The 25147-nt window shown below is 38.5% G+C and overlaps 1 protein-coding gene across 7 annotated transcripts in view; it reads left to right on the top strand.

Annotated features, from left to right (window-relative positions):
* The window catches only part of NPNT (nephronectin), a 77560-nt gene that overhangs the window by 17857 nt on the left and 34556 nt on the right, over positions 1–25147 (top strand). For 4 of the 7 annotated variants that reach the window (XM_089911605.1, XM_089911607.1, XM_089911606.1 and 1 more), the window contains exons 3-4: positions 123–173; positions 15511–15603. In XM_089911605.1, the coding sequence (XP_089767731.1) occupies positions 123–173; positions 15511–15603 (144 nt within the window). Of the gene's footprint in view, positions 1–122; positions 174–15510; positions 15604–20804; positions 20898–25147 lie in introns of all 7 variants that reach the window. The other 3 variants (XM_089911608.1, XM_022567078.2, XM_022567077.2) reach the window with 3 other exon arrangements.

Below are 25147 nucleotides of genomic sequence, written 5' to 3'. Positions count from 1 at the left end.
AAAGCACTGAAAGTTGCATATGTGTAAGTCTCCGGGAATGTAACAAGTTGATAAATACCCAAGTCCAGCCTCCTTACAGAGAAAAGATCTGGAATTTCTTTTTTTGGACATTTGTTTTGCAGCTTTCTACGTCTTAAGGCAGAGAATAGCCAGGATAAGGTGCCAGCTCAAAGGTTAGATGAACATATTTTTTGAAATAATTTTGGCTAATCTATGTCTTGAAAGACATACAGTACTTCTAAATAATAACTTTACAAAGTTATTAATAAAGCGTAACACTAGTTGTGTTTTTGAGTTGCTTTTGGTGGTGGTGGGGAACTATATTCCTTAGAGATGTGTTTCTTCTGTTCATAATTTTATTTCAGTTATTACATTAAACTTCTCCCTTTCAGTTTATAATTCCTTTCTCCTGTTTTATGAATCTAATAAATTGACCTCCATTCTAACCTAAAGGACAGTTTATGTTTTTAATACTTAAAGAAGCAAAAAATAAAAATAAAAAGTCCACCAAATGAAATTACTAACACCATCCTATCATTAACCTGAGGGAATTGTATCTCATATTCATTAATTCTCCATGGAAAGAATCAGGTAAGAAATATTTTTATTGTATAAGATATGTAAGATGTTATAATAGCACCTCGTAGTATTCATGCTATTGTTTTGGTGCGTAAAGTGTTTCTTGTTTTAAATATTTTTGGAAGTGAACAGTGTTACCTAACAAATCACCCTTGTGATACTTCTGTGGAAATTTTTGGTGAAATATGCGAAATTCTATTTAACGGAGTTGGGGCCAAGAAGACAATGTACTTTAAACTGATAGATGGAAGATACTGTGACATGTCAGAGAAAATGTTTTTAAGGGGAGATTTTAATAAAATCACTTGGGAACAAAATTGATAGTTCTAGAAATAAAAGTTAAGAAATTTCTCTGTTCAGGGACACTTAAAAAACCAAAGCATATGTATCTTATATTTACTATCAGCTATAGTATTAACTAGCAGAGCTATGACAGAGGTTAAGGAGGTCATAACAAAGAGTATAATGTGGGCTTTGTCACCAACAGATGTGGGTTCAGGACCTGTTCCTGTGACTCACCAACTATGACATACTAGATATTTTACTTAAATCTTCTGAGCCACAATTTCCTAATCTTTAAACCTACTTGGCAAGATTGTTGCTGGCCATAAGGAGAATGCCTCATGCAGAACAGTTCTTGATAAATGTTTGCTATTATTATTGTATGGTCAATATAAAGAATACAAATGAACTTTGAAACAGTGTTTTATTTTTACTAGGGTCCATGGTGGCATCCATGGTATAGCGTATTTTAAAATACATTTTGTTTACCATGCCCATCATTTGGAAAAAACCCATTGGAAGTAGTAGAAGATTTCTCAGATTATTCATTTCTAAAATAAAAACTGTCATTGGATGACCATCTGTGCTTTTGAACCATTCCTTTTCCACTTCTTTAATAACATTCATTTGCAAATGTCTGAGTGAAGTAGGGCTTTGGTTACCAAACCCAAGGAAAAGGAACTGGAAGGATCGAGAATTGAATTGTAGAATTACATGTAGAGTTACTTAGTCATTTATTTGACACACATTTGAGAGTTTACTAGAGGCAAGGAGCTAAGTTAGGGGCTGGCAGAGATACAGAGATTAGTAACACATGCACTCTTGCTTGGGAGGAGCTGATTTGGTAAGATGGTTGTCTCTTATTCCTTCCAGGATTCTAAAGTAGGCAAGAGTTAAGGATAAAGAGTTGAGGCTGTTTAGAGGAAGAATTACTTCCTGCTGGTGAGGATCAAGGAAGATTTCACAGACTCAGTAGTGTTCAGTTGATTCATTCATTCAGTAGCTACATACTGAGGGCGATTACCTGTCTGATCCTGTGCCAGCCACTGCAGATACATTAGTAAGATGAAGCTACAGGCATTTATGTCATTCCCTGTCAATGTTGAAGGCCCACAGATGAAGACAATATTGGATGAGAGGTGTGTTTTGAGATAGGATATTGTGAGAGCATGTCTCAGTGGGCAAGAGTGATGGACTGGCGGCCTAGCTAAATCCGGAGGGATAAGTAAGTCAAGTAAAGGGCACCCTGGCCAGACAGAAAAATGCACTGAAACCTCAGAAGCCAGAGTGAGAGGCACATTCCAGGAAATGTAAGAACCTTCATTTGGCATTGGGGTATGTGTTTGAAGGATATCTGATGAGAGATGCTGTGGGAGAGGTAGGAATGGGCTGACTCATGGAAGGCCTTTGATGTCATCTTAAATAGAGTAGGGTTTATCCCAAAGTTGCAGAGAGACATTGTACAGATTTTAAGCAGGGGAATTACATAATCAGATTTATGTTTCATAAGTTGTAAGCTGGTGCCAGTGGGTCAGATCTAGCATACAGGTGAATTTGATTTTGCTCACAGAGAGTGTTAAGATTTTTCGAAATAGTTGCCAGTGTTTCTGAGGAAAAGTGGGTATCAGGCTTTGTTGATAAATCAGTAGCTCTGCGTTGCTGCAAGGAATTGGTGGGCTGGAGTTGCTTAGCGTTGCCCCATTTGGAGAAACATGTACTCCTTTTTATCATAGGGCTCACTGCTTCAGGCAGATGCCCAGGATCTGTAGGCATTTGGGGCTCTGGGGCCAATTTCTGAACATTTTGCTGATTGGCAATTAAGAGATAGCCTTTTGAGGCTCGGGACTAGAGGCTGTTACAGTAAACCTGGTGAGAAATTGAGTTTTAAGCGGTATTGGTGGGACCAGAGGGAAGAATAGGGATTGAAAGATACGAAAAAGAAAGGATGGGGAGGCATGCTTTAGGACAGTGCCGGGGAGTGCAGGCTTCGTAGACAGACTTGGCTGCTACCAGACCTGTGTTTTTGAGAAACTTACCTAACCTTCCTGAGCAATAGCTTCTTTTTTGGTAAAATATAGATAAGAGCCCTACCTTACGGGGTTTTTATGAGGATCAAATGAGAAAATGCAAAACACTTAGTTCAGTAACTGGCTCCCATTGATTCACATTCAGGAAAACGGTGGCTGGTGGTGGTGAGGATGGTTGTAAGGAAGATGGACTCCAGGATGATGCCTGCATTTCTGGTGTGTGATTTGGTGAGCTAGAGAACATGGGAGAAAGTGCAGACGAAGACTTCAGTGTTGGATGTGATATGTGTGAAGTGCTTGTGAGACTTTGAAGTGGAGAGATGTGATATGTGGTTGGATTCCAGGGCCTGGAGCTCAGGGGCGCGATGTGAGAAGGGCACAGGCTGTGATTTGATGATCTCTCCACCCCTGTCCTACCCAAACCTTCCTTCCCCTCCGTCACCTTCAGTCAACATTAATGATCCTCACAACTACCTCCATAGAGGATCAACGTTACACAGTATCAGAAGAATGTGGAGAGGTAAAATACTATATTGCCTGTTGGCTGAAATGTTCTCTGAGAGTTTTCAATTCTTGAAAAACTTTCTTTCCGGTTTACCATTTTGGCCTCCAGCCGAAAGAAATGAGTAATTCAATATTTGTTTATATCAAAGGCTGAAAAACATCACACTCTACAAACATTCTATCTTTTTTCCCCTTTTGGTTGGCTTTTTCTGTTTCCCATCACTATCACTCCTAAAAGCAAATTTTCAACTAAAAGTAAATCATTGTTAGGAATGAATGACTGTACTTATATTTGAAATTTATATTCTTTCTTAGCTGAACATACTGAGAATCAGCCCTGCCTCCAGGCCTGGCTCAGATGCCACCTCCCCCTTTCTTTCTTCCTGATTTTAGCGACAGGAAGTCTCTTCTTTCTCTACATTTAGTTATTAACACTGGCACGGAGCCTATCTCATCCTGCCCTACGTTGTGGTTACTTGTGGATTTATACCATTTGTTCTGCTAGGCTGTTAGTTCCATGAAGCTGGGGACTGTATCTTATACATCTTTAGCTTCTGCAGTGCCTAGTCTAGCTCGGTCAGTACTTTGAAGGTATAAGGACCAGGCACTTCTATACAAAAGGCCTAAAAAGTGTGAACATGATGTAATCTTAATAAGCAGATTGTAGTTTTAGGAAAGACTGTTTACTGGGAAAATAAATATATTTAATTTGTCTGCCTATCTTATGACCTTATTACATATTAGAGATCTTAACTCTTTTTTTTTTTTTTTTTTTTTTTTTTTTTTGCGGTACGCGGGCCTCTCACTGTTGTGACCTCTCCCGTTGCGGAGCACAGGCTGCGGACGCGCAGGCTCAGCGGCCATGGCTCACGGGCCCAGCCGCTCCACGGCATGTGGGATCCTCCCGGACCGGGGCACGAACCCGTGTTCCCTGCATCGGCAGGCGGACTCTCAACCACTGCGCCGCCAGGGAAGCCCTAGAGATCTTAACTCTCGATGAAGCTTCTTAAAAGAAATCTATTTACATGCCTGAAAACACATAAAGTGTAACCTGATTGCGTCATCTACTGCTTATAATCCATTATTGTTCGCCATTATGGATAGAATACTGATTCCCTGAGTACGAGAGTCTTCAGGCTGATGATTGCCTTATTTTATAAAGGACTGTTTTTTGCAATGTGGACCCAATCCCAGTGCACTGCCCTCTCATTGCCAGACCCTCTGCTGCTTCATGCCTCTCTGGCTTTGCTTATGCTGCTTGTTCTGAATAAGGCCCTTCACCCAGCCACATGGTGAATTCCTACCCACCCTTTAAGATTCAGTTCACATTTCTTCCTGCCACCTTTCCTGACATTTTTCCTACTCCCTCCTGTCTGCAGAGAAATTCTTCCTTCTATATTCTTTTAACACCTTGTACACCTGTCATGTCTGTCTTTGTCAGGAGACTGTATGAGATTTCAGAGCAGGTACTGTGTATTTAAAGAGCTCAGAGCTAGTGGGGGAGCAGGATAAGAAGAATAACTGTGATAATAAAGCATGATATATGTGTATATATAAATATATGTGTATAAAATTTATGGCAGAGGTATGCACAGAGGTTTAGGAAAGCGCTGAGGAGGGCTCCAAACTCAGAAGGAGGGGCAAAAGCAAATACTGTTTAAGCTGGGTATTGAAGTCTGTCTAGATGTTAGTCCATCAGACAAGGGGAAGAATGACATTCCATGTAAAAGCATGCAAGTATTAGAGTATGTTACTTCCTGAGAACTGCCATCAGTTGGTCTGTTTGTGGATATGATTGGAGATGAGGCTGGTGGGACAGACAGGAGTCAAATTATGAAATGTGGGGTTGAATGCCATACTGAGAGTTTGAACCGGTATGATAAGTGTAACGATAAGTAAACATAGTGAGGACTCAGTGAGTATAAGGGGGAGAGTGACATGGTGAAACCCCCAGTTTTTTTTTTTTTTAGATGTTGGGGGTAGGAGTTTATTTATTTATTTTTGCTGTGTTGGGTCTTCGTTTCTGTGCGAGGGCTTTCTCTAGTTGTAGCAAGCGGGGGCCACTCTTCATCGCGGTGCGCGGGCCTCTCACTATTGCGGCCTCTCCCTTTGCGGAGCACAGGCTCCAGACGCGCAGGCTTAGTAGTTGTGGCTCACGGGCCCAGCCGCTCCGCGGCACGCGGGACCCTCCCAGACCAGGGCTCGAACCCGTGTCCCCTGCACTAGCAGGCAGACTCCCAACCACTGCGCCACCAGGGAAGCCCCACCCCCAGTTCTTAATACAGTTTCTTAGACACTGTAGCTATTCCTCTTTGTCATTATAATTCTCATGATAGATAACATTTTATTGAGCTCTTACTATGAGATGGGTACTGTTCTAAGTACTTTATTTGCATTTTCTCATTTAATCATCCCAGTAAACCTATGGGTAAATTCTATATGCACCATGTTGCTTTACTATTTTGTAAGTAAAAAATGGCAGTGCTGACAACTTCCTCTGGTTCAACCTATGATCTTCATTTTAGATCAGAGAGAAGCTGGGTAATCTGCATGGGTCACTCATTTCCCAAGTGGTAGAGCTGGGACCCAGCAGTCTAACTCCAGCACGTGTGCCTTACCCTCTTCTCTAGAGTGCACTAAGTGAGCAACAGCTCACATGTTAAGAAATATTTGTCAAAGTATACATATTATCTACTCATGTTTATAATTTTTTTCCCCATTTTTGTGTTTGAAAATTTCAAATCCACAGAGGAATTGAAAGTATAGCAACAGTAAATAGCCATATACTCTTCATGTACAGTTGTTAACATATTACATATTTGCATGTATGCACACTCCTCTCTCTCTCTCTATATATATATATACACACACACACATATACACACACACACATACACACATATTAGTGAGCCATTGGAAAGTAACTTACAACATAATGACTCTTTGTACCTGTATACTTCAGCATGCATATCATGATCACACTTAAGAAATTTAGCATAGGTACAATAATATTATGTAACAAACAGTCCATAATTAGATTTCCCAAATTACCTCCAGATGATTTTTATGGTTTTTTTCTGATCCAGGTCCAATCAAGGATTATATATTTCATTTAGTTGACATTCCTCTTTGGTCTTCTTTAATTTAGAAGAGTTCTAGATCTACTAATTTTTTCCTTCTTGACAATAACATTTTTCAAGGTCAACTGCTTGGTAGAATATTGCACAATCTAAATTTGTCTAAGGTTTCCTCATTATTAGATACTAGTTAAACCTTTTTTGCAAGAATATTACTAGGTGATCATATATTATAACATTCCCATTGCACATAATGTCAGTTTGTTCTATTACTGGTGGTGCTAAGTTTGATCACTAGATTAAGGTTTTGACTACCAGATTTTTCCACTGAAAGGCACCTTCTTCTCTTTGTAATTAGTAAGTAATTTATGGGGTGATACATTGAAACTGTTTGAATATACTGTTCCCCAACAAACTTCTGGATAATTTTTGCTCAAATTATTTGATGGTGGTTATAAAGTTGCTTTTTTCAGATTCTGTCATTCCTTCTGCGTGTTCACTGGCATTCTGTAAAGAGGAGCTCTGTTCTCTTCTTTTTTAGAATCACTTTGGACCCGTGGATTCTTTTATTATTCAGTTGTTATCAATTACTATTCTTATTCTTCTTGGTGCTCAAATTATCCCAAATTTGGCCAATGGGAACACTTCCAAGCAGCTCCTGTGTCCTTTTCACTTGTTTCCATCATTCTTTCAATATGTCCTTGCTTTTTGTCACAGCAAAACATTTCAGCCTCTCTGCCCCAGCCCTGATTCCTTTTATTGTGGGACGGTATTTAGAAACAAAGATCTGGAGACTTCCCTAGTGATCCAGTGGTTGAGACTTCGCCTTCCAATGCGGGGGCCTGGGTTCGATCCCTGGTCGGGGAGCTGGGATCCCACATGTCTTGCGGCCAAAAAACCAAAACATAAAGAACAGAGCCAATATTGTAACAAATTCAATGAAGACTTTAAAAATGGTCCAGGTCAAAAAAAAAATCTTGACAAAAAAAAGAAACAAAGATCTGGGTGTTATGTGTGCTCATTGCTACTATTACCCTACTTAAAAAAACAAAAACAAAAATCTACTTCACACTTCCTGATAAGTAATAACACTTTCTGATGTGTTCTTAAAGTCTCATTTGGCATTAATCTAAATTCCACTCTTCTACCACAACGAAAACAGAAAGAAAAGTTAAAATTTCAAGTAAACCAAAAATGACAATACTTTTCAGAAGATTTCTTAAGTGGAAATGGATATTGTTTAATTATGGTGAATAAAAGTTAGCTTGAGATTCAAAGATGCAGATGCAGGCACTTATTTTCTTTGGTCTACTTCAGGAAGTAAAAGTTAAATAGAGATTAAATAGGTACTTGAGAAATTTGAATTGACTTTTCCCAAAGACAAAAATAAAATAAGGTAGCCAGACAGCTCTTGGAATATAACATTATATAGAGCAGAAATCCTTATTTATTTTAATGTTATACTCTAAATTATTAATCAGTTGGTTCACTTAATATTTGACTGTAGTTTATGATTAGTTTAAATTCTTAATAAAAATAATGTTACTTAAAATATGAGAACAAAAATAATCATAGTTGTAGTAATACATCAGAAGAGATAACAATTCTGTACTTCATTAATGATTCAAAATCTGGGTTCCGCACAAAACAAGCAGTAGAGCAAAGAGATTATTTTATGCTGAAACATTCTGGCAGGGTTACTTTAATTTTCTTAACTTACAGATTGTATTCTTAACTGCAACTTTTCCTTCCTAGAAATGTAACCTAAATACCTTTATGCCTTTAATTACCTTTGATATTCTCTATCCCTCTCATCCTTTCCTGTTTAATATTACTATGATCTCACTCTCTTCCAAATCCACTCAAAAAGCTGGGTTTCTGGCCTTTTTCTGACTACCAGAAGTATTAGCAGATTCTCCATGGAACTGGGATAAGAAATTTTTACTGAAATCGGGCAAGTCACTTAACTTTCTGTGCTTTTGCTTCTCTGCTGGTAAAATGAGGATAATGTCTGTCTCTCTCCTGCCTTATATGGATACTGTGAGGGTAAATTTAATCAGTCATATATAGTGGTTTTGCATTCTGTATTCATGAGATCGTTTAACAGTATTTTATAGTGGTAACAATCAGAGGCCCTTTTATTTCAGTTTTTACTACAGAGGGAATTTAGATTTGAAAATAGGATATTCAACACTAGAATACAGGATATTAGGAAGGCTGGAGGGTTGTTTTCCTCTGGAGATCTTGGAATCTGTAGGATTCTTCCCTCTGGATTTGTTATACCTATGATATAGGGAAGCTCGCTCGAGGTCCTTTCCAGTGGAGCCCTATAAAAATTCTGCCTCCATTCCTTCCAGGCCCCGTTAATATAGCAATATAGCAATGACTTGTTTAATGCCTCTTTCAGCTACTCTTTCTCTCCCAAGGCCAACTTGCATACTTTATGTCACCTGTTTCTAAGTTACAGACTCTGGAGAACAAGGTTCTTTTTTCTGCTTTTAGTGTTCCATGTCTGAATAGCAACATGATGTAGATTGCAAAAATTACAAATGATTCTTAGGATTCGAAACACAATCTTATTTACATTAAGAAAATCATTTTCGGGCTTCCCTGGTGACGCAGTGGTTAAGAATCCGCCTGCCAATGCAGGGGACACGGGTTCGAGCCCTGGTCCGGGAAGATTTCACACGCCGCGGAGCAACTAAGCCCGTGCGCCACAACTACTGAGCCTGAGCTCTAGAGCCATGAGCCACAGTTACTGAGCCCATGTGCCACAACTACTGAAACCCACGCGCCTAGAGCCCACACACTGCAACGAAGAGTAGCCTCCGCTTACCACAGCTAGAGAAAGCCCACAAGCCCAACACAACCAAAAATAAAAAGAAATTTTTAAAAAAAAGAAAGAAAAAAAATCATTTTCAAGTTTCAACAACACCTGAGGTTGAGTTGGCTTTTCCCTTGTCACTTTCCAGAGCCACCACCTGCTTGGGCAACTCATCATGTCCTTATTTTTTTACAAATGTTGGCACTTGACTCCCAAGTGTGGTTAGATTACCTAAGAAATATTATATAGAACTGGTGTGGGAGTTTAATTTTCCCCCGACTTATTTGATAACATTGTCCAACTCAGTGTCAGAAAACATTGTCCAACTCTCAGAACCCCAGTTATATCAGTTAGGATGAATTTTTAAGAGTAAAGTCTTAGATTGCAGTCAAACAGAAGAGGCTTGGAACATGTGACATTAAAGAGCTATGTTTGCTTTGCCAGTTGAGACATGTTTCTTTTTCTAGTTAAAGTAATGACTTAGGGGTTATTTTAAGGGCACTTTGGAGATCGTGTTGCAGGAATGTGAGAGAGTGAATTTTGAGTGTGATTTGCCCATTTGACCTTAATTCCAGCATCTGATTTTGGGGGAAAAAGAATCTGTCATTAATTGACTACCTGTGATCCTCACCTGAATTTTATTTCTTGAGCTGCCAAACCATATGTGGATGCTAGTGGCCAGTGGACCAAATGTGGCCCAACTTCTTGTCATTGATCCATGTGAAGGTCAGAGAAACAATGCTGACTTTTGTGATTAAACTATAACGACAACAGACACATCCTTTCCTACAAATCAGTGTCTCATCTATTTTTGATGTTTTGAGAAGATCATTCTAAAATAGACTACTAAAGATAGTCCATTTATTTTATTTCTTTCCTGATCTGCTATTCACAGCAGATTGTGAAGGTTGGTGTGTGCTGGCCACTGAGAACTCACATTACAGTGAAGTGGGTTGTCAAAAGGTGGGTCTGAAAATGAAGTTGGGAATCATTTTCCTCTAGTCTCAAGGTGGCTAAGTATTTTCTAATCTAATTTTTAGATGTAGAAATGAAATTCTTTAGATACTTCTAAAGTATATGACATTATAGGTATAAGATAACTTTGACAAATTTTATTTCTTTACTAAGATTTAATCATAACATTTCTGTCCTAACTGTGTATCCAAAGAAAGCATTTGTTGGCTTGATGGTAAACACAGATTAAGTCCACATTCCTCAGCCTCGTGCTCAAGGATAGTTAGGAATTGTAATTGTAACTGTATTGTAATTGTGTTTGGCTACAAGTAACACTGACACAAAGACAAGTGTCCTAAATTACTTGGATGGCCATTTAGGGTTAATATTATGACTTCCAGCTTTGCCTCTTTTCCATTTCAAGATTCCCCTCATGATCACAAAGTAGCTGCTGTAGTTCAGCCATGACTTCCATATTCCAGGCAAGAAGACAGAGGAGCCACCTGTCAGCCACCTTTTTTTTTTTAACATCTCTATTGGAGTATAATTGCTTTACAATAGTGTGCTAGTTTCTGCTTTATAACATAGTGAATCAGCTATACATTTACATATATCCCCATATCTCCTCCCTCTTGCGTCTCTCTCCCACCCTTCCTATCCCACCCCTCTAGGTGGTCACAAAGCACCGAGCTGATCTCCCTGTGCTATGCAGCTGCTTCCCACTTGCTATCTGTTTTACATTTGGTAGTGTATGTAAGTCCATGCCACTCTCTCACTTCGTCCCAGCTTACCCTTCCCCCTCCCCATGTCCTCAAGTCCATTCTCTACGTCTGCGTCTTTATTCCTGTCCTGCCCCTAAGTTCTCCTCCATAACCAATTTTTTTCTTTTTAGATTCCGTATATATGTGTTAGCATATGGTATTTGTTTTTCTCTTTCTGACTTACTTCACTCTGTATGACAGACTCACCTTTTTAAGTAGCTTTTAAGTTCCAAAAGCCCCACCCAATAACTTCTGATTACATACAATTGACCAGAATTTAGTCTCTTGGCTACCCAAATATGTCAGGGAGGATAGGGAATGTAATTTTCCACTGCTGACTCATTATCCCCTCCAGAAAAAAAAAAAAAAAGCCATTCTGTTTTCAAGAAGAAGGGGAAAATAGTACTAGTAAGCACCCAGCAGTTTCTGCCACCAGTGCCTTTTAAGACCTGCCTTAGCCCTGTCTTTTGCTGCCATCCACTGTTGTAAGCACTTTGTACTGTGGCTCCACCAGAGCCGTGGTGCTCCCTGAGAACTCCCTTCATTGTCCTTCCCCATCCTTTGCTCATAGTTTGAAAGGCTTTGTCTCCCATCCCAACTATCTCTGCCTCTTACCTCTAAGGCATTGCTCAGATCACATTTCCTTTTTTTTTTTTAACATCTCTGTTGGAGTATAATTGCTTTACAGTGGTGTGTTAGTTTCTGCTTTATAACAAAGTGAATCAGTTATACATATACATATATCCCCATATCTCTTCCCTCTTGCGTCTCCCTCCCTCCCACCCTCCCTATCCCACCCCTCTAGGTGGTCACATAGCACCGAGCTGATCTCCCTGTGCTATGCGGCTGCTTCCCACTAGCTATCTATTACGTTTGGTAGTGTATATATGTCCATACTACTCTCTCACTTTGTCACAGCTTACCCTTCCCCCTCCCCATGTCCTTAAGTCCATTCTCTAGTAGGTCTGTGTCTTTATTCCCGTCTTACCCCTAGGTTCTTCATGACTTTTTTTTTTTTTTCTTAGATTCCATATGTATGTGTTAGCATACGGTATTTGTTTTTCTCTTTCTGACTTACTTCACTCTGTATGACAGACTCTAGGTCCATCCACCTCACTACAAATAACTCAATTTCGTTTCTTTTTATAGCTGAGGAATATTCCATTGTATATATGAGCCACATCTTCTTTATCCATTCATCTGTCGACAGACACTTAGGTTGCTTCCATGTCCTGGCTATTGTAAATAGAGCTGCAATGAACATTTTGGTACATGACTCTTTTTGACCTCAGTCACAGTTATGATCTGCCCCTCCCCCCTTCTTTTATCTCATCTCTCTATCATAGCCCTTGTTAGCTTTCAGCCAGTGTATTAAAGTTTCACAGTTAATTTTCAAATCCTCTGTGATTCCTTCATCACCCTCACTTGCCTAGCAGAATAATTGCATGTATTAAATATTCAGTTCATGTTTATTGGACTGAACATCACATTGCAGACTTAATGCCAGCAAGATAATAGGAGATAGTCTTTTGTGCAACCGTTTTCAAAGGGTGTTCTTTTTGTAAGAGAAAAAAAATTGGTTACATCAGCATTGTGAGTATCCTATTCCATTTAATACCTGTTGGCTAATATATAGGTCGTTGGTTACTTCAGTGAATAGTCTGTTGGGTAGACGTGCAAACAGCAGTTTGTTTGAAAATACTGACTCCCTAAACATGTAAGAAACATTAACAGCCTGGGTCTCTTGGAATGAGGGCATTTGATGTGCCCCAGATTGGGGCACCCCACTGAGAACAAACAATGAGAAAGGGAGGGTGACAATAAAATCCTTTGTTCCTGAAAAGCACCTGAAAGTACTATAAATGGATGATCTTCAAGCTGGTCAGTGGGTCAAAAGGCAACACAGCCTGAGCGCCTCACATTTGTTTCATAAATAAACTTTTTCATGATTTTTAGTGGTACTTTCTAAACTTCTTTTTCATGTTTTTGAGATGTTTTCAAATTCCAATTATTTGGGGAGGTTATTACCTAGACTTGCATTTAATTATTTTGAGGTGTTTACTTTTTCTTTTTTAATAATTTATTTTATTCAAGTGTAGTTGATATACTACTTTTTCTTTTTAAATATGGCACTTTGGATGCCTCTGTGATAACTTGATTCATTCAGGTTGTATTCATATATAATTGTTAGAATTTATGGAACATCTTTTTTTAAGATTAAAGAAATTTCTTTCTAACTTGCATTTCTTGGTGATTGGGCCTGGAAATTACATAAAAGGTGGTTTATATCTGGGACTTGCTTTCAAAACTGCGTATAAACCATCTACCAGGTATATAATTGACTGAAGCATAATACTGGAAGGCCTTCCTAGGTAGTGCATTTCTTCTCACAGATCTGAACAGAATTGTTTCCTGTTGAATGTCATGCCGTATCTAAAATCAGATTTTTATGAATTTCCCCATTGCATTTCTCTACCATTTACACTCTGCTCACCCTTTCTTTCTGCAAACTTTTGCATTAAATACCTACCGAGCAGCAGTAAGGATTAATCATGGTACAGGGTCCAGTTGGGGTGACAAATATACAGGTAGGAAAGGCCTGAAAGTAAGACTGGCAAATAAAGCCTGTGGAGTGCCAGGCGAGGGAAGGGTTGGTGAGAGTTGAATGAGGGAATGTAGAAAACACCAAAAATAACATGCGCATCAGCTTCACAGGAGTGTTAGAGTTTTGAAGGGAATGTTTGAGAATTGTCCGAAAATGGGAGCATCTCCCAGAATGGAGAAAAGCATGGGCTAATGTGAGAGGGACTGGAGAAAACAGGGTCACTGTTGACCCCACTCCACCTGGTCCTCAAGACCTGTCTGCTCTTCACTCAGGGGTTACTGAAGCCCATGCCTTCCTGTCCTAAGAACACATCATGCCTTCTGCGTGTTAGTTAGACTCCAGTCTATCCCACGTATCATCACTATGCTCACGTTCCTAGAGTTTATATTTTATCAGGTAACCCTCCTGATGATGATGGTGATGAAGCTTTCATTTATAGATAAAGTGTATAATCCTCAGTCTGAAATTTAGGGAACATCATCGTCTGGTACCACTCACCTATGATTGCCCACCTCTTACTCTTCCCCCAGCATTTGCCCATCTCTTTAGCTTGACAGGCCTCCTCAGTGTCCTCTAAATAAATGATGGCCTGTTTGGCTCTACAGTTCTCCATGCCTTGGGTGGTCCGCTCTCTTCTCTGTCTCCGCTAGCTTCAAGATCCAACTCAAGATCTCTCCTTTGAGGTTTTCTGTGCAACTCTATATGGATATGCTTGTGTGATGATTTCTTCCCAAATTTCATATGTGCCACCAATTTTGCTCATACATAAATATTTGCCTTGAATTTAAAACATGATTGTTTTGTCTCTTCATCTAGATTGTAAGCTCTATGAGACCAATGACCACACTGTACAATTATTTTTCATCTATTTTAGTATCTGGTGTAGCACGATACGTATATTTGGTATAGAGCGATTTCTCAGTCTGGCACCATCACGTTTTGGGCTGGATAATTTGTTTCCGTCAGGGGTTATCTGAGCATTGTAGGATGTTTAGCAGCATCCCAGTATTCTACCCACTAGATGCCAGTAGCACCCTCTTCCCAGTGTGACAATAAAAAATGTCTCCATTTGTGCTAAATGCCCCATAGGCAGCAAAAATATCCCCTGCTGAGAATCGCTGTATAAACGGAATAAATTCTAACCAGTATTTTGGTAGGAATTGGAGACTGTGAAAAGATTTAAGTGATGATGATTTATAGCATTTTGGGGTCTTGAAGGAAGACAAACTCAGTTGATGGAAGACTGGAAATGTAAAATACAACTTTCTATTTTCTGTGTTAGGCTGTAGAAAGTGTATTATAGATTGATGAGCAATTACGATGCAACTTAAGGTTAAGAATGGGCAAAATGACAGAAGTATTCTTAAGTTGAGGTTTCAAAAATATTTAGTTTTAGTTTTTAATTCATTTTGAACCATTTTATTCTTGGAAATACCATTTTCAATAAAATATTATTTAATGGGAAATTTATTTGGAGTTCATACTTAACCGGTATCTTTGGATTAAGAAGTATGTTTTGAAGCATATTTGAGAAAATGATTTTGAAAGTATGGGTGCAGGTTATTATAAAGGGATAGCTATTGACAAACATCAGTTGTGTTTATGCATAGTTTTCCAATTTTTCTTCTATTTGGCTATTTGAGTATTGTCCTCAAGTTTAGCAAAATTTTCAGCCCCAAGTAATACACCACCCCCCCACACACACACAGCACATGTATGTGAGTCTGTAGTCTAGACAATGTTTACTGCTCCAGGACACAATGATCTTGTATATTTCTGTTACTCTATTGTAAGTTCTTAGTTTTTTCTTTTATTATCAAACTAGTACATGAGGTAGATTCTACTTGGTTGACATGCTCCTGACCTAGAAATAATGCATGATATCCTTTTTTCACAGCTGTGTGCCAGCCACAGTGCAAACACGGTGAATGCATCGGACCGAACAAGTGCAAGTGTCATCCTGGATATGCCGGCAAAACCTGCAATCAAGGTAGGGAAACTGTGTGACACAAGTAAACAGTCATAAGCCCTCTCTACTCCTGCCTGATATAAAAATTTAAGTTCTCATGCAAACCACTTTTCTATAACTATTGTCACCAAATATATGAGATGCCATTTTGCTGAAAGACAAAAATATAATAAGGGTAAATCTTTTAAAATCTGTTTAATCGGAGTGCAATTAAAATAATTTTATACTCTTATTCACTATTAATAATGAAAATGGATTTTGAAAAAGAGAATTGCAGCATCAGTAACCTTAGAAGCCTTACGTTCTGCTCCTCCTTGTTCTTCCACTAACTAGTTGGGAAGCTTTGGCAAATTGATAGCCTCCTTGGATCTCTGTTAGATGAAAACACTTTAATAGTCAGGTAGGAGGTTTGGCTTGAAATTTTGAGGTCCCTTCCAACTCTGAGCTCTTTGATCTTTGTGATTAACTTCCCTTCAACTGTTGACCAGTTTGTAATGTTCCTCTGAGAAGGATTTTGATTACCTTAGCAAGTTATTTTTAATTGGTGTCAGATGCTTATAAAAGCAAATCATTATTTAGCCCTCACAGTGCTTGGGTATTTTACATATATTATCTATTTTCATCACTACAATAGCATTAGGAGGTAGAGTGTTATTTATTATAATAAGCTATAAATAATATTTCATTTTTCATTTGAAGAGACATCAGGGATATTCAGTGTCTTGTCCAAGTTCACAAAAGTAGTTGGTAAAAGATCTGCTATGTCAACTTAGAGCAATTGTCTATATAACTCCTGTTCTTTCTACCAGTGTAGTTTTGGATGAAGAAAACGTCATTGGAAATGTGATCCTCTGACGCATGCTGCATTACAAGGCTGACAAGACTTGTCTTTTTCATTAATTTCAACCGAGAACTTTCTACCATTAGGTGTTAAAAAGAAAAATACAGAAATAAAGAAAAGATAGGGTTAGATTTCACTAGAAAGATGCAAGGATAAAAGAGTAAAATTTTTCACTTATTCCTTAAAGTAATATTCCCTAGCATTTTAAAAATTTATTTATTTATTTGGCTGTGTTGGGTCTTCGTTGCTGTGTGCAGCTTTCTCTAGTTGCAGCGAGCGTGGGCTACTCTTTGTTGCGGTGCGCGGGCTTCTCATTGCAGTGGCTTCTCTTGTTGCAGAGCACGGGTTCTACGGCACGGGTGCTTCAGTAGTTGTGGCTCATGGGCTTAGTTGCTCCGCGGCATGTGGGATCTTCCCGGACCAGGCATCGAACCTGTGTCCCCTGCATTGGCAGGCGGATTCTTAACTACTGCACCACCAGGGAAGTCCTTTTCCTAGCATTTTAAATGTCAAATGAAAGAGTTATGTAGGGTCTAACTGTCCCATAGATACATAGTTGGCCTCACCTGATACAGAAATAATCTTGTTGAAATACTCTTATTCTTCAGTATCTGATACTCCTTTAAGTGTGTCATGTAAACTCATGATTTATAGACATAGTTTTCACAAGAACTAGGAACACTGAAATTTGAAAGTATATGTAATTGTTCCTGAACCAGATGAAATCCATGTTAGTAAAATGTGACGTGTCCAATGGTAGGACAAGCTGTTTATTCTAAAGTGTGTTCTTTAGTATCAGCTACTTGACTGATAGCTGATATTTTCCAAAGTTTCTTTTCTAATAATATATTTTTTTAACTTGGAATTTACCTAACATACGTGGGTAGTATTTTCAAAATAAGTGGGGTTCTTATTATATCAGCTCACTCTTTTAAAAACCCATTTGATTTTTCCTCTCCAGTGTAAGTTCTCAAGTAGCAGCATGTTCAGTTCTGATTATTGAGTTGTCAGTGTTCATCTGAGAGTGCCAGCATGCTTCTTTTTTTTAAGCGCTGAACATAAACCATCAAAGGTTCCCTTAATATGTCAACACCATAAAACTTTGTTGTCCTGATGCCAGGAATGTATACATAGAAGACTTATTAAAAGAAGCCACTGTTGAGATTGCAGAGAAATTCATTTAAATTTATTTGCAGGAACTACATCAACTTTAATGTGCTTCAGACACTAAAACTATCATTGGAACATGGATCCATCTCTGGGTAGCTCTTATTTTCAGAAAACCAGTTTACCATGTACTTTACCCTGCAATACATACCCATTTCTCTTAAGAAAAATCAAAATATACCGAGTTGAAATCTTGCCTCCCAAAACTAAATATAGTTGGGGGAAGAGGATTTTATTAGTGGCAAAATGGGATTTGACACCTGTAAACATAGTGCTGCCACTGAAGATGTAATTTCAGGTTCAGCCTTGAATATAAAATTCCAGTCCATATTAAACCTATGTGTTTTAATCATCTCTTTCTTTTCCTTCCTTACCATAAAAGCAATTGTGGCAGGTTCTTGATGGGAAGGTTTATGTTCTTTGAGAGCAGGAACCCTTTGTGGGGTCCCTCTGATTTCTAGGTTCCCGAAAACTTTTATCAAAATGATTTGCAGGTGATGAGTGCACATTAAAGATTTGCTTAGTGACTGTTTCATATAATGGCTCTTGGTCCTGAACACCATAGGAATGGGAAAGAGTTCCATGGGCTTGTCTGGTGTAGCGCCTTAGTCTCTGAATCCGTGGACTATCTGTCAGAGTGAGAGAGGCAGCCAGGCGTGAGCCAGGTAAGTGGGAGAGCTGTCCAGAGACCCCCAGAAACGTTATCAGAGCAAATTGTCTGTATCTGCTACATGACAAATTAACTTAGACAGTTTTTTATTCAGACCGTACATTTTAATAAAATGGAAAACGTGCCTCAGAGATATGGGAAGTCAAATAGGTTTCTTTTTTCTTTGTTTTTAAGCACAGAGGTTTTGGCGGGGGGTGTTGTTTGTTTGTTTTGGGTTTTTTTGTTTGTTTGTTATTTTTTGGTCGGGCCACGAGGCATATGGGATCTTAGTTCCCCGACTAGGGATCAAACCTGTGCCCCCTGCAGTGGAAGCGTGGAGTCTTAACCAATGGACAGTCAGGGAAGTCCCTAGTTTCTTTTTTCTTGAGGAGAGAAATGTTAAGAAGAGGTATACTTGAAATAGTTAATTTCCACAGAACTGGAAATTAACATTTGATTAAAAGGAGGTTTTGGTATAAGGCAAAAATTATATCTGCTAAAAATTGTGTTGCGAGCTGTGTGCTTTGGGAACTCACCCCCTGGGAACTTGCTTGGCTGAGTGAACAGCTTGAGTAGATGAGTGCTTTCAGAGCTACCTGGGGAGCAGCAGGGATAGCGGGGCAGGCCCACTGTGGAACTGGCTTAAGTTAGCAGACTTGTTACAAGATTAGTGTGAATCTGCTGGTGGTGACTTTTGCTTGCCTCTGAGTTATTCTCTGGATTTGCCATAGCCAGATCATGTATCAAATCATGGCCTTGGACTGACCATATTCTGTAAGGCACAAGGTGCCTTTCATGGTAGATGAAATTCTAACCTGAACTCTGGCAAGATTTGCTTTTTCCCACCTTACTTTCTCTGGTAATTTTTTTTTTAATAAATTTATTTATTTTATTTATTTTTATCTTTGGCTACTTTGGGCCTTCGTTGCTGTACACGGGCTTTCTCTGGTTGCGGCAAGCGGGGGCTACTCTTCATTGCAGTGCTTAGGCTTCTCATTTCAGTGGCTTCTCTTATTGCGGAGCACGGGCTCTAGGGGCATGGGCTTCAGTAGTTGTGGCTCGTGAGCTCTAGAGCACAGGCTCAGTAGCTGTGGTGCACAGGCTTAGTTGCCCCGCGGCATGTAGGATCTTCCCAGGCCAGGGCTCGAACCCATGTCCCCTGCACTGGCAGGCAGATTCTTAACCACTGCACCACCAGGGAAGCCCTCTGGTAATTTTAATTCATTCAGACTTCCCCCTCCTTGAGTCTCTGTACCCATACAAATCTCCTCAGCCAAAAAAGGATACTATTATAGATAATAATCTTTTTCATAACTTTCCCATTAGAGAATAATTTGGGGCATGTAATATACCATATCATTGCATATTTTCAGGAATGAAAGATATTCTTTTGAATTTACAGCATGCTTTATAATAATTTCAGAAGAAACAATTTATAAATATCAATTATTAATGTTTTGACATGGTTTATGTTTCACGTGTTGAATTCCTTACCCCAAGGAAAGAATCGGTATCGTATAGCACAGAACCAGACAGTAAACTTTGGTGAGCTAGTTAAGCCTCAGTTGATTGCTTTCCTTAGCACAATAGTCGAAGTGCTTTAACCCTAATATTAAGGGAGTTTCTTAAGGCCTTAGTGTTTGAACGATATGTGGTTTCAACCCCAGGAACCAATGTTCATTTAATTTGGTAGTTTAACTGGCTGTTGATAATATGAAGTCTTGAAACTTCATATTATTAAAGGATATTTAATATCCTTTAATATGGGATCCTTTAATCCCATATTAAAGGATGGGATTGCCTTTTTGACTCTACTTTGGGTCTCACCCATCTTATAATATTTTGGTTAGGTAATAATGGCCACAGTTACCATTTTTTGCAGAAAGCATCTTATGTATATTCTTCTCTTTTATTTCCAGCCCCAGATATCTCAGTCCTATTTGTCTTTGCATGGGGGTGTCTTATGTATATTCTAATTAAATGTGACCTAAATGTGACATAAGTTCTTACACTTGAATTAAAACATCCATGATCTATTGTGTTATTTATTTAAATGAGATCTTTATGCAAATCATAAATTTATGCATAATTCTAGAGTGTTTTAAACTATTGGACAACATAATAATATAGGAAAATATTTTAAATTGGTCCTATAAGACCTAGGTGTACCTAAACAGAGCAGGTTGATAATAATCAGTTTTTACATAATCTTTTTTTTTGAGTTTTCTGTCTGTGTTGATGACTAAAATCATCTTTTGAAAAAGGACCATCTCCTTTTTGGTGCTTAAAAAAATCGATATGAGGATGTACGTGGATGTTAACTTATAATGTTTGTGTGTTCTTGGGACACAAAATAGCAGTGATAAATTTTAAGGAACATAGAAATTAAAATTAAAAAAGAGAAACCAGGAGAACTAGAAACTAATTTTTGTAAAGTATCTAAAGCATTCTTTTTGAACTCCACCAACTTTATGTAATTGTTTAATATACACTTATAAAGATTTTTAGGGCTAAAAATGACAACAGTTCAAAGTTGACTCTTATTACCTTCTTCCTGGTGTGAAGACGAACACTTGTACCCAACTCCTCTTGACCAAGGCAGTGAACAGCCTCTTTCACAACCCCTGGATCATCAAGCCACAAGTTTACCTTCAAGGGGTGAGCGTGCATTATCTCAGGTGGTCTCCTCCTCCCACCTGCACGGCTTCCTGCAGTGTTGTCACTTCTTGCCAATGTTCTGAAGACTCACCCCCGGAGTACCTAGTCCTCCACATTCCTGAGCATGTGAAGCAAGCAGCAGGAATTGTCACCTGGTGCTGATTCTCTGTGCTCTACAAAGCCTGGAGCCTCTGCTGTCCCTTCCCTGCCTCAAGTATCCGTTGCTTTTCTTCTTCTTCTCTGGGTTTCAAAATGTTTTCTAAGAAATCAGATAACAAAATAACTTTTGTTTTCCTGTGTAGGTGAAGTCAGGAATTCCAAAGCACCTGAGATTGGGGTTTTGATGACTTTCGCTAAATAGATTTTAGAAGTGCTCAAGTCCTCTTCCCCATGACCACATTTGGGGTGTAGAGTTTTTAGGTCACTTGGAAATCAAACCATACATTAGCTTCCTTCTTTTGGTGAACATTTTGTGATACTAGAAAGCCTGAGTTCTGGTTCTAGCACAGTGCTGAAGTAGCTCAATGATTGAGAGCAAGTCTTAGCAAACCAGTTCGTAATAGAAGGAGAGTAACTCCTGCTCTCTTCACCTACAGGACTGGTGTGAGAATAGAAACACCAAAAGTATTAATGTCTTCATTAGGCTGGAAGATTTTGTAGAAAAATTAGGTGGCAGTATGACTCTACAGTATTTCTAAAAGACTTTATTCCTCACTCACTCATACATTTAGGAACTTAGAATGACTAAATTAAACTCATTTAAATTATTAATTACTGTTTCTGCTCATAGGGAGCTTGATGCATTTGGATCAAGAAATTAGGGCAATGGGATGAATTTCAGAATCATTGAAAAATTTTTTTTCTTTTAAAAAAATTTTTTATTGAAGTATATAATTAAAAATTTAAAGAGTAAAAGTTATGGCAGTTGACATATTGAAATCTGTTTGCCTGTGACCTCCACTTGAGTCAGATAAAATGTAAAAGCTTAGACTTCTGAGACATTGCACAGTTTAAGCCTCAAAGGGAAAAAAATGGTCCAAATTACATTAAATGAATGAAAGATTATTTTCCTTAAAAATCCATTGGGTTATCATACTCAATCTCTTCCAGATTTTCAAGCACTTTTCAGTGTCTGCATGCTAATAAAATTTCTGATTCTTTTTTCTTCCTGAAGTGTAATTATAATGCTACACAGCTTGCATTTTTTGTTCTGAACCAGCCCCTTCCCCTTCTCCCCCAACCCAAGCTCCTGAATTCACCAACTTGCTAAAATATACTCCTGACTGGAATAGATGCTCTTTAAGAATTGTATATACAACAATTTAAGCATTTGAATATAAGTGGTTTAATTGTAAAGTTCTGTCCTTGATGTAAGATAGGTACATGATAGAATTCATTAGTTTTGTTTGTTTGTTTTTTTGCGGTACACAGGCCTCTCACTGTTGTGGCCTCTCCCGTTGCGGAGCACAGGCTCCGGACGTGCAGGCTCAGCGGCCATGGCTCATGGGCACAGCCGCTCCGCGGCGTGTGGGATCCTCCCGGACCAGGGCATGAACCTGTGTCCCCTGCATCGGCAGGTGGACTCTGAACCACTGCGCCACAAGGGAAGCCCGAATTCATTAGTTTTTTATCATAGATTTTCCTTATAGTGTATGTTACATTACAAACTTCTAGAAAAAAGAGCAAGATTTAAGTAAATCTAAAATAAAGACACTGAAGTTTTCTTCCTACATTCTCTTATCAACTTTTAAGATTGATTTGAGAAAGTGAGATCAAGAGTAATTGTTCTCTACATTTTGCTTATTATTATAGGAGCATTTACTATAAATTGGAAGTGTCATTTTTGAATTTCTGACTTAATCTGATAGTAATAAAACTGTCACTAGGTTTATAATCCAAGACATTTTGGAAGCAGCAAGTATTAACTCAATTTTATAAGGCATTTGGTCAGTAAGAAAATAAGGTATAATAATCATAGACTAGAAACCCTGAATATTGAGGAAAAAGTTCATCACCAGGACACCAGATGCTTTTAATCTTTTGAAGCTTCCTGCTTTAGCAAAGTTCTGATATTTGGTAAAAATTGATCATTGTTGACTATTATGGAATCCTATTTCATCGTTTCTGCAGTGGTTTTGTAAGGGTCAGTGGGAAGTTTTTAGGAGACACATGCGTGTGGTCAATGGCAATGGTAGCAGTCACGGGGGACATCGACAGCAGCCAACTATTAGGGAGTGTCATCCAGCCCGTCACCAACTGTTAGAGTACAGCTTTCTCAAATTGCTTTCAGCCTATCTGGATACTTACGTGTCAGTTCATTAATAGTAAAATAGCCAACAAGCATCTCTGCATTTGCCCACTGAATGCATGTTTATTTCCTTTTCCATATTATTTCATAGGTGATTCTCAGGTTGGTTTGGGTCTTTTTATTGGAATTATGACATCTTATCGATTTTACATTTCCTTTCAATTTCATGATTCTTAACCCCAAAGTGCTTTTGCTTATGGGAAGGGAAAGATAAATTTGGATTGAAGACCACCAGCAACCCCAGTCTGGATCATAAAGACTCTCATAGCCATCCTAAGGGGCCCTTTATCAGCCAAGACTGGAGTGGCCTCAGCTTTAGTTCATGGCCATAGTGTCTGAAGAAATTTCCATCAGCGTAAATACACCTTGTATGTGAGCAGCCTGGAGCTATAAATATCTAACCAGTTCCAATCAGGAACACACGGAAGTTTCTGAGGCTTGTTAAGAATAAACTTAAGGGTTCTTAATTGACACATTTTATATCCATCAGTATCCTACCCTTGAGGTATAGAATTCAGTCTTACTCTGTTATTTGTTGTACTATTCTGTTATATTTCTACTTAAGTGCAAAAGAATATTTAAAACACAAAGCCTTTCTCTAACAATATATTCAGATTTAAATACTATTTACTATAATGTCAATCAGGGATTTTTCAAAGCCAGATGTGAATCTGCAGGGACATATTAGGCATGATAATTAACTCCTCTTAGAACATGAGAAAAGATTCCCTGACTCTAATTTTTAATAAATATTAAAATACAAGGTAGAAGAATATGAGAAGTGAAGTGAATACCCTTGACTGGGCAAGAGAGTATGAAGTTTAAAATTAAAGAAAGCATAGGAGATGATGAAGGCGTCTGGTTTATTTATGTAACCTCCGCAGGCTTCACCCAGCTGCAGATCTGTTTACAGTTGTGTTAAGGTTAGAAAAAAGGCCAAGCTGGCAAGATTTAAATTTGGTTAGATTTGAAAACAACTTGCAACTAGATATATCCTTATTTCTGATTTGACGATATGGATTAGTGGATAATTAAATTATGCTAACCAGGTGCTGATGCTGGCAGTGCAGACAAAATAAACATGTCATTTCTTCTTAATGAAGTCTATATTTTGGACATTACTGTTTCAGTGTATATTTGCCATTATGAGATTTATTTTCACTTGAGGCAGTGTTCAACTTGAGTTGGAAAATTCTCAAGTGAAGTTTATTAACTCACTTCATATTGATATTTAAACCAATAAACCTGAAATACATAATGATAATCTATTATATATTATCCACTAGTATTTCTTTATGCCCTTCCTAACTGCAGAATGAATGAAACTATGATGTTGGAGGGTCTTTTTTTTTTTTAAGTTTACTTTGTGACTCAAATGCTTTACTAAAGTAGGAGACTGACATTTCTTCTTTAATCTGAGATCAATATACACTTTATAAGATTGAACAAGAGGAACCTCAGTATTGATCACTCTAATTCAATGAGCTTCTATCCTCTGAAAAAAGAGCTTTTCTTTGGGGAGGTCAAAGCAGTCTGGTGTTAAAAATCCATGTACTTTCTGTAAACTAAGGTAGGCTCACACAGTATGTTCTTTAAACAGAGACAGGAAGAAATTGAAATAGGAAGATCACATTGTCAGGAGTGAATCTAGTAGTATCATCCAGATATTTTGAGGTTCTGGAGTCAGAAAGATGGTTTGTGCTCTGCTCTTTCTAGGGATGATAAGCCACGTGTCTGTGAGGGGAATCTTCCCAACTGTCCTTTGTAAACAGAGATCACATGCACTACATTACTTAAGCTCCAGAAATTCACACGGCCTTCCATTATTATAAGGCTTTCGGTCACCTCTGATAGGAAACTCCTGGTGGCCCCCAGTGTAACCAGCATTAAAACGAAGACATTGTGAACAGACTCTATCTCTCATGTAAATGGCTGGTTACTA

The sequence above is a fragment of the Delphinapterus leucas genome, chromosome 5, assembly GCF_059928025.1.
Source record: "Delphinapterus leucas isolate spDelLeu-1000000601 "Yukka" chromosome 5, BTC_Dleu_Yukka2, whole genome shotgun sequence".
NCBI classification, from domain to species: Eukaryota; Metazoa; Chordata; class Mammalia; order Artiodactyla; family Monodontidae; genus Delphinapterus; species Delphinapterus leucas.
The sequence above is the reverse complement of the archived record's forward strand: the minus strand, read 5'-3'. Positions and strand labels throughout refer to the sequence as shown.